Consider the following 10,275-nt stretch of genomic DNA (forward strand, 5'->3'; position numbering starts at 1 on the left):
TGCTACTCGAGGCGATATCGACTTCTTTGTTCGATAAATTGTATAAAAATACAGCACTTGTTTCGCGAATCGGAAATATCGAACTTAAATGGCGGAGACGCTTGTTGCAAAGTACTGGAAACGTTTAAAAAAAAAAGAAATTTTCGATTTTTATTATTATCATTGTTGTTCCGTTCTTTTTACTATATAATTCGTTTAGAAGGAAAGAAAGTGAGTATAAAAGTATGGACATTGTGCGGGATTGAACAGGACGTTGGGCTTCCTTTAAAGTTTTTCACCCGCTTGAAAGAAAAGAGATCAGAGGATTCGAAGCCTTCGGGGAGCGTTTCAACCTAGTGAACATCTGCCGTCGTCTGCAACGATAATAATTCGAACAGCTGATACTCCTCGACGGACCACTGGCCCTTGCCTCGTGGATCCTATAGGATCGTTTTCAACTACCACCTCAAAAGTTTCTAGAGAATCCCTCAATTTTCTTGCATTTAAGTCCCGAAATATGAAAATAGAAAATGGACGACAGAAGGGTAAAAGTGAACGTGCGACAATTTTTATTTTTATATATTTCGGGTGGAAGCACGGAGCCATGAAATTCAGAAATTCGTTTCAAAAAATTACAGCTTGTTAGTATTCGTTTATCGTGGCAAATAACCGTGAAAATGATCTCGATTTAGTAGCACGTTTCGCGCAAATAACAACGTTAACAGGAAAGAAAAGTTGTTACGTTATTTACAGATAAACAAACGAGGTATCGTGTTTCGACAATAACAGAAGAAAATTCGTTGCACAGTTAATCAGCATTTAGAATCCTTTGATGAGGCAAAACGGCGAAAGGTTTATCAACACGTCGTCATTGGTCGGTTCTACTTTTCGCATCTCATCCATGTTTCGTCCGGTCGTCGTTACGTTACGCTACTGGTACTACTGGGTGGTGGGGGGTAGAGTAGACCAATGAAAAGAGAAATGATCGGGGAACCCGGCGAACTGGCGCGCAGAACGGTAACCGCAAACTTAAAGGCATTTCGGTACTCGCACGTGGGCTTTCGTTCGTGGCGGATGTGTGCGTGTACGAAAAATCGCCAATTCTATAAAAGTACCGTCAGTTACCACGTACGTGCCGTTAATAGTGCTACGCGTCAAAATCAACTCTGCGCTAAACGTGTCGAGTATCACGAATATAGTCTCGTCGATTTCACAATAAAAGAGCATTTCTTCGTAACGCGAAACGGTTGTTGATCTTGTGCACCAGTTCATTTTCCAACGTCGTCGTATTCTTCGTCGACGCATCGTATCTCCATTAGAAAAAATACTCGCGCAACTAGTGTGAATTCCTTCCTGGCGTTTTTCATTGGGATTAAAGAACAACGTTTCTAGTACACCCATTGTCAGCGACATCCGAGAAATTGGAGGTGCGTATCAGAATCGTCTGCGGTTCTAATATTTCGCCGATCTATCATTGTTCTGTTGTATTTTAAAACATATTTGACGTTCCAGCGCTCTTGCGAGATATAATCAGGGGATCGTTAAAAACGCGTTATATCGTCCGATAGGGATTCAACGGTTTCCCAATAATTCTTTGCTCGCTGGTCTTATATTTGTTGCAACAAATTTTTCTCCTTTTTTTCTTTTTCCTCAACTACGCGTATAATGTTTCAACGAATGCTCGATACCCGAACGATATATCCTTTTGAATTGCGCACAGTGTAGCGGTAGATTGTTATTTTGACCGGAAAACTGTGCTTTCTCGGTGGGCAAATGTTTTGGCGAGGCCATCTTGCGTGTTCGTAAAACGATCTGCTTATTCTCTCAGTCGCTCCTCTTTCACCCCCGTTGCAGCGATCTCGTCGCGACAAAGGGGTACACGGCGACGGGCACGTGTACCACAACGTTTATTAATAAACCTCGACGTTGGCTCGACGATTTCTCTTTAGCAGGAGGCCTGGAAACGTGTGCAGGTGATTATAGCCGTCTGGCGTAAAGAAAGAAGAAGCTTTAGCTTTTTTCTTTGCTTTATGATTTTCCGATAGACGTATTGCTTTTTAACGAGCAATTGATACTCTTTTTGAACGTAACTCGTAATTATAATTAGAACGTTCATTTTTTTTTTTTTTTTTCAATTAACTAGCGCATTGGTGCGAACTGTTGTCAAATGCTTATAGAAAGCAATAGGAAACGTGATGAAATATTTCCAGCTTTATTCGATATTCTGTGCAACAGACTTAACTTAAATTTCACTTGAATGGAAATGCTATTGAAACGTTCTCCATTTTTGGGGTTCATGTGCAATTACTTTTGAAATATACGTTATTATACATTTGAAGTAATTGTTTCTTAAAGGGTGTAGTAGAGGAGGCATTGAATTTTTAGATTTGAATAAAAATCTCGTAATACGTAATTGTAGGCGTAGATGGTTTACAGCATTGTAAACATTAGAGATTTAGTTGAAAATGTGGTGTACGGAGCGATCGTTTTAATCTCGTCAGCATTATTACTTCGCTATTAGTACGAATAAGCTAATAAGTGAATTAGCGAGTAAAGTCGTAGGACGCTTTGATATTATACCTTCGTAATTTATATTGTTATCTGAATTGTTCTCGAAATGTGTTTACCGGTTGGTAGAGAAAGCAAATTCCAGGATGGTAGTTATAATAAATGCAGTAGAAAGATATAGAAGATGAACACCATGAATATCTGATTGAAGAATTCTCTTTGTCGGCACACTTTTCAGACTTTAATTCTGGGTGAAAAGCTATTTTGTTAACACCAGCGACATGCTCTCGTTTCTTCACTCCAGTATACGTTTAATATCAAACGCAACACGAAAGTAAACTGTTGAGCTAATTAAACAACTTGCTAGTTAAATTATGAAAAAGATGAGCCGTTAAAGGAAAAAAGTAATTGTTCTTTAACAGTTTGAAATATGTGCAAATATTTAGAGCAAAAGTACGTAAGTCTATGCCACGTATGCCTACAACTGCATACCGTTCTGCGTAAAGTCGGTAGCTCCAGAATGGAACGTATTGAAAATTTCATTAAAGTCTGCAATTGATACTCGTAGATATTAACAGCACATAAATTTTTCACGGGCACACGATCACTGTCAACAGTGATTCAACAAGTGTTTCGTGGCAAGATGCGAATAGTTCAATTATAACATATGAAACCAGCCGATATTGTTCTAATGGCACAGTAGTCATTTGTGAAACAACAGGTTAAGAGAGAAATTTTGTACAATCTTTTTGTTTTTTTCAATCGTCTGTTTAATGTCAATGTAGAACTTTCTTTTTGCAAATTTTCTTCACGGCACAGGAGCAAAGCCGGTTATCGTCTCATGTTTTCTGAAACTCTGGCCTTTGCGACTTTGGCCGAGAAGATATTTTAGTGAGTTTGGTTGAGCGCGTGGCAATCAGCCAGTGTCGAATGCACGAGGCTACTCCGCGATCGGAGCACGATTGTATCGTACTCTTTCGCTAGACTATCGAGACTATTTCTACGAAGCTCATTCGATAGATTCCAACGCGAAATTTGCGTTTACGCGTATCATCTCCAGCAACGATATTAAAAGGCAGGCTGTTATTATCAATTTTCCTTCGACACGATCCTAACGTACTCTATTTACGCTGTTAAGCAACGTTTACTTTGGTATACCGTTGAATAGCTAAATTTAACATGTGACAATTTTTTAGTAAAATCGAATCATGGACAGTTTCGCAGATTCGAACTTATTTACGCATGACACGTAGATCGGTTGATTTACGAGGCACTCGCTATACAGTTATTCTCACCCTCTACAGCTGTTACAATGGCTGGTCTTAGTACCTGAAAGGTTACAACTGTCTTTCCTAACGCGCCTCGCCACCATCGTGATTTCTATTAAAAGGAAAGTTTGCGAAATACATGTGTATATTTGCGATACTGCGCGTAGCTTTCAAATATATTAACCAGGCGTATTCTTTTCGGTTTCATTTCATAAAAGTTCGTCGATTTGTAAAAAGTCGCGAATTGCCGATATTACTTTTAATAGAACTGTTTTACTCGACTTGCCGCGAAGATTCCTGTGCACTGAACCAAATGCACAAACGTTCCCGTTTTAAATAACTTTCTAATTTTGAACGCGTGCAGCGTCTTCTTCTTTTCAAGATTCGCCATCTTTTGTTCTTAGAGAAAAAGAAACTCGAGTTCGTTGCTCTATTATTCGATCGATTAAATTATTACGGAAAATTGTAATCGAGCGCGACGTACAGTACAGACGAGATATAAAAAAAAAAATGGCAATAAAATGACCAACTTTCGAAGGGAGGCAGGTAACAGGAAGTCCAAGTGGCAAAACGATCGAGGAATATTTAACAGTTCGAACTTACAATTTTTGCAGAAGGTTTATTGCTCGTATTATTAACGAGGGTACCCGGACAATTCGATTCGTCCAGGTGCAATAGAAAAGTGCTTTGTGCACCTACAGATCCCTTACGACTCGAACAGTGTGTCCGAGTACCTGTAAATTGTATCAGCTGACTGTCGAAAGTGCGAATCGCCGGCGTGTCCGGTAAGTAAGCTGAAAGAAATTTCGGAATCGTAAGAGCAATAATATTTATCAACGTCATACGTTATACGGTCGTTGCTTCCACGGTAGCTGAATTCAGAAAACCGGCCTTTATGCTCGACCGAACGTCCCGGCGTAGTTGCGCTCTGTTCTAGGATGAAGAAAGAGGTAGAAAAAGGGAAAAAGAGAAAGAGCAACGGCGGTGGAGGAGGAACAGCCGATGGCAATACAACAATATGATTATACGGCGTGGTGCACCGGTTTTCTGCAGCAGCTGCCGTCGTTTTGGGGGATCCGCTAGAAACGGACGAGGAAGGGCCGTCTTGGCGAAGTGGTGCACTGTCACGGATGGTGCTATACGAGTGTGAGAAAGAGAGTGAAAAAGCGTAGAAAGGAGGAAAGAGAAGGAAAAAGAAAAAGAAGAAAAAAAAAACGGACGAAAGAGGAGGCCCCCTCTGTAGGCCCCTATCTCTTTCCTTGTCTACAGCATTGCAGAAACTCGAAAGCCGAGCCGCACGAAAAATACCCTCTACGCTGCCTAGGTTTCGACCAGGCAGTTTTGCTCCTCGGAAGAAGCAAAACTGGCTCCCTTTTCAGGCCGTTACCGAGCCTTGAATGGAGGTCAGGGTCCTCCCTTCTCTTCTTGCCCTTTTCTTCTTTTTCAAGGTACCTTCCCGTGTGTCCTTCTCCTTTCGGCTACACCACTGCCGCTGTCTGTTTCTCTTCTTATTCTTGCCGATTCGCCGGTTTTCCCCAACGTACACACGGGGATTCGGCTTCCGCGGGGAAGGGGATTTTTTTTATCTGTTCTCTTTGTATCGACGACAGAGTCAACGGAATTGAGAGAACTGGGTAGTATGGTACTCGGAGTACCGGTCGTCTAAGAGGGAGGAACAGTTTATTCTCGCCTTTCCTTCGATATACGACGCACAGGATATACGGAGTCTGCGGTTACATGAATGCATGTGATCGTGTAACCGTGCATGTACATTTGGTCATTTTGCAAAGATCACGCGGAGCTAGGTGATTCATTGGAGGATCGTACGTTACGAACGGTTCAATTTTAAACGCGCACTCAGAACTTTTCCGTTCTTTGTGTTGTGCTCCAATTGGCGTGTTTTGGTTTTCTCTGATGTGTTTACAACGTCAAGGGAAACCTTTATTTCTTTATTCCGATAAAATTACGTTCGACTTTTATTATCCCCTGCATACAGGTTATTGATATCACCTTTCTTGTACTTTCAGGAGTTTCATTTTTCACTATCTGTTATATGCTTGCCGAAAGAATAATTTATCATTTTCTAGCACGTCAGTTGTAAAAAAAGAATTAAAGGCCTTAAGCCTTTTGCAGACATGGAACAGTTACTTTCTCACTTTAGAAAGCCAATATTTCGTTTTCTGTGTTGTGTAAGGAAAAAATGTGGCTATTCTTTCGACAAATATTCTTAGCAACTTTTTCGAACAAATTTTCTCATGTACGAAACACGTGACACGTTTCGATAAACTGGAAACGTGTCGCAATGAATTGTGTTCATTTTATCCGCTTCGAGAAGTGGAAGTTTCAACGACAGAGTGTACTCACGGATTTCTTCGTATTCGAAGGAAAAATTCGTTTATATAAAATTCCCTGTTGGGCGAACGTACCGATGTCCATGAAAGTTAGTGAAAATCTGCATTTTCTTGCAATTATAGGTAACTACATTACCGGACGCCTAAATGGTGTTAAGCCTGTGACGTGATTAACGTTGACCGAAGTACCGAGGAAGGTATCAAAATTGAGCAGGTCGTCCTCCCATCCGGCGGTGATCTCGCCAAAATTTGGAGGATGCTGATGCCTGGTGCCGCTGGTCTCAGTGCCGTCGGTGCAGTGGGCGCTGTTGGGGCGCCAGGGCCGGACGAGCTTGTCTCGGGCCTTGGTGCATTAGCCGGTACCACTCCGCAGCAGAAAGATACCACTTGGACGAAACTTTTCGTCGGAGGTTTACCTTACCACACCACCGACAAAAGTCTTAGGGAACATTTCAATGTGTACGGCGACATCGAAGAAGCCGTGGTCATCACCGACAGGCAAACTGGGAAAAGTAGGGGTTATGGTTTCGTAAGTATCTACTCGACTCTACCTTCGTTTCTCTTTCTTTCTTTCAACGAATAGTTGTGTTGTGAACTGTTTTGATTTTGTAAGTAACTTAGTGTGAGTAGTTCTGGTACACTTTTAACTTGAATCGTTATCCGTCACTTGAACGATGTACTTTAGCAATGGGGGGAAGCTTAACGAAGAAATAGAGTGAGAATAATTCGCAACGGAATTGATAATAATTTGGAAACAATGGGTTAAAAACGTATCAAGCCAAAACTTTCTTTGTAGAAATAAGTATGTAATCCGAGGTAATACTTACAAATTTTCCTATAACACTCTCTAATTTGTAGAAATAAGATTGGAACGCTGTAACCTTCTTCCAAATTATGCCTGCACCATTTTGCCGCGAGCAGAATAGAAAAAGTTTTTCCAACAGTTGTCCGTTATAGTAATCGCTAGAGTGAACAGTGTAAAGTACGCAAAGATAATGGTATAATTCATTACGATAACGTAACCAGTTTAGGTTGTCCCCTCGTGTCCAAAAAGCATGTTTAGTTGCTTCTTGCCACTCGACAGCAATGTTCTTTCTTCCGCAAAGTTTTACGTAGTACTTTTAAATACCCCGTTATCTACTTCCTTTCTTTATCATACATAATACGTAATTTATACCAAGGATAATATGAAAATATATGTGTCAGCGTCCTTACTATCCAGTAAAACCAAATTCTCTTGCATATGTTTGTTACTGTTCGCAGCAAAGCCCAACGTCTTCACGCCAAGTGTTCCATACTTTGATTTTCTTTCATTAATAAATTTCTTAATATCTTTCTTTCGTGTTAAAATAAAAGGTAATAAAAGCTGCTAGAGGTAACGATAGGTAATGAAAAGTAATAAAGTAAAACCCTAATGAATGCGTACACAGATACGTACGTTAGAAATTCGATAAAAGTTTACAAATGAAAATCGGTTCGTTCGACGACTTCATGAAATCCTAGCCTAACCGTATCGATGCTTCTTCAGTGCTCAACGAGTAAAAAGCATAAACACTAAAACCCTTTGTGGTACTTAACTAATTGAAGACGTTGTCGAGAATGTTATTGGAATATCTGGCTGTTGCATGCACGGTATATACACAAGTTGTACCGTTGCTTGTGAAGGAGCGGCGTGCAAGATCCAAGTAGAGCGGAAGGATTAGTCAAATAATCGGTCGGATCTGTACGCAGGTGATCATGGGAGATAGGCCAGCAGCGGAGAGGGCGTGCAAAGACCCCAACCCCATAATCGACGGTCGCAAAGCAAACGTCAACCTGGCGATTCTTGGAGCTAAGCCTAGGGGTAATCTACAAGCGAGTAAGTTTGCATAGCAGTGCGTGCTCATTAAATGAATACGGATTGTGCCAAGTATTAGAATTACTCAATCCAACAATTAAATCTCGATGCTTTGATTTTTCGTAGCTTGATCGAGTTTGTGTTTTCAGTTTGATTAATAATCCTTCAACTTCCATTTCAAGTCTCGCCCTGAACAAACAATACAGAAATTTTCCGCACAGTTGTGTTATATACATATGCGCGCGCGTGTAGATAATTAATCTTTTATCAATTTACAGAATGTCTATAACTTGTCGAACTGTATGAAGATCCTGATTTCGACAATGTAGTTTCGAAATATCGAGAGATTTTACGGGAATAATATCTCGTTTATTAATTCTCCATCTTGACTTTTGCGCGTCATTGTCACGAGTTTCACGTTGTTGAAGCATAGCCAAATTAACAAATTCTATTCGTCGCAGTAATCGTTAATATATTTCTTGGACAAATAGGACGGTAACTCTTCGACTCGATATGTCGAGCACGTGTGCCCAAGTATGCCCATGAAATATTATCGCAACGGTTCTCTTAACAAGACGCTTCATTTAACTGTTAATTAGGAAACGATACCATTTGTATTCCGCAGTTCAGTTTGAATTTTTAGTCTGATCGAAATTTCCTGGTGGGGAGTAATTCTGCTTCTTATGTAATTATTTGCATTCGCCGATCTTACATTTAACGAGCTGAAACACGGACGAAAGGTTAAAGGATAGCATCGGGAATATCGTTTGTGCAAATCAAAAAGTGTCCTGTAAGTCATTTTCTTGCACTCTTGGGGTGGCTTCAGGCCAACATAGCTTGGCGCTTAGGCACCTAAGTCTAAAATTGCCTTAACCCGAGTACCGGTGTCCTTTTTGTTCCTTTTTTCCTTACGTGCAAAAATCATTTCTAATTTAGAACCGGACAAGGACAGTTTTAGCACTGAAAAATGTCTTCGTGGATGCAAGAATTACGAATCGATTTCGGTATTCTTCTTACTGAACTTTTCACTCTGATTTGTCCATCGGGTAATATTAAACGCTTCGAATTTCATCTCAACGTTCGCGACAAGTGTAATATTTCATTGGTGAGAATTCATCTGTGCAGTGTATCTCTTAATTTTGCATACATACGTACACAGGGGCAAAAACTTTGTCCACCTTGAGTATTTCCGTTGTTTGTTATAAAACGTCAGATGAAATGGGAGACATAGCGTAGAGGAGGTATCAAGGTCGTCTCTATTTGTTTAAACGGGATGCTATATTGTTTTCATCGCTGTACGATAGCCGCTGTTGCGGCGATGCTACCATTAAAGGTCATTCAAAGTCGCCGAAGATCGTGAAACAATTATTGTTACTTTTGAATTGTCGAACCGCGGATGCGTCTTACGATTAGCAATTGCTGTAATTCATTGACCCTTACTTTTACGTAAACGGACAATCTTGCCGCACTGTTTACGTTCTAGTAGTACATTATATACAACTGCGGGCGTAAACATTGTGGCAATTTACGACATTACGTGGAATATCGGTATCAATCGATTGCTGAGTCAAGTATCACCCTGATAATCAAGATGAAGTTTTTTTCCGAAAAACAAAAGTGGCGTATGATCCTTGACGAGGCAACTTATCAAAATGTACCGAAATGCACTCAAAAATTGTTGTTTATCACGAAATACCGACTACACCGGAAAATATGAGACAACGGATTACCGCAGCATGTGGTAGAATAAGTTCAGAAGCGATAAGACGCGCACGTGGTTAGGACACAAATGGTTAACACTTCGCACATCTTCTGTATTGTAAGAAAATTTATTTTACCGTCACATGTCACATTCAATGATCTTTAGTGATAGCATGGTGAAATCGCCAGAACAACGACTATCGAACAGCGATGAAAAAATTGTAGCATCTCGTTTAAAATAATGGAGACGACCTTGCAGTCTCCTGCACGCCTCCACCCATGAAAAAAGTATTCACATCACATTGTGTCTCCCTATTTTTCCATATTGTTACAAATAACGGAAATATTCAAGGTGGACAAAAATTTTTGTCCCGCCCTGTATATGGAGATGAATACATTGTACTCATATACAGCATTCCGTTCTTTTAACCCTTTCGCGACGGCGGAACCAGTCATCGGTACGCCACTAACGAACGGGTCGTGATGCCATTAGTGCACACCATGCACATTAAGAGTGTCTCGCGTTAGAGGATTTCGTTGGAACAGCAAAGGACTTAAGGGTGTCTCGGATAAAGGGAATGTTGTTGAGGCCTTGTTCTGTATTTTAAAATAAATCTTCACTTTGAGTTGT

At 40.5% G+C, this 10,275-nt stretch overlaps 1 protein-coding gene across 2 annotated transcripts in view; it reads left to right on the top strand.

The window, feature by feature from the left end:
* The first annotated feature begins 1,054 nt into the window (after positions 1-1,054).
* The window catches only part of LOC108572149 (RNA-binding protein 24-like), a 25,975-nt gene continuing 16,754 nt past the window's right edge, over positions 1,055-10,275 (top strand). For both annotated transcript variants that reach the window (XM_017934346.1, XM_017934347.1), the window contains exons 1-3: positions 1,055-1,406; positions 6,230-6,635; positions 7,838-7,964. In XM_017934346.1, the coding sequence (XP_017789835.1) occupies positions 6,363-6,635; positions 7,838-7,964 (400 nt within the window). In that variant the 5' untranslated portion in view covers positions 1,055-1,406; positions 6,230-6,362. The remainder of the gene's footprint in view (positions 1,407-6,229; positions 6,636-7,837; positions 7,965-10,275) is intronic.

The sequence above is a fragment of the Habropoda laboriosa genome, unplaced genomic scaffold, assembly GCF_001263275.1.
Source record: "Habropoda laboriosa isolate 0110345459 unplaced genomic scaffold, ASM126327v1 scaffold136, whole genome shotgun sequence".
Classification (NCBI taxonomy): domain Eukaryota; kingdom Metazoa; phylum Arthropoda; class Insecta; order Hymenoptera; family Apidae; genus Habropoda; species Habropoda laboriosa.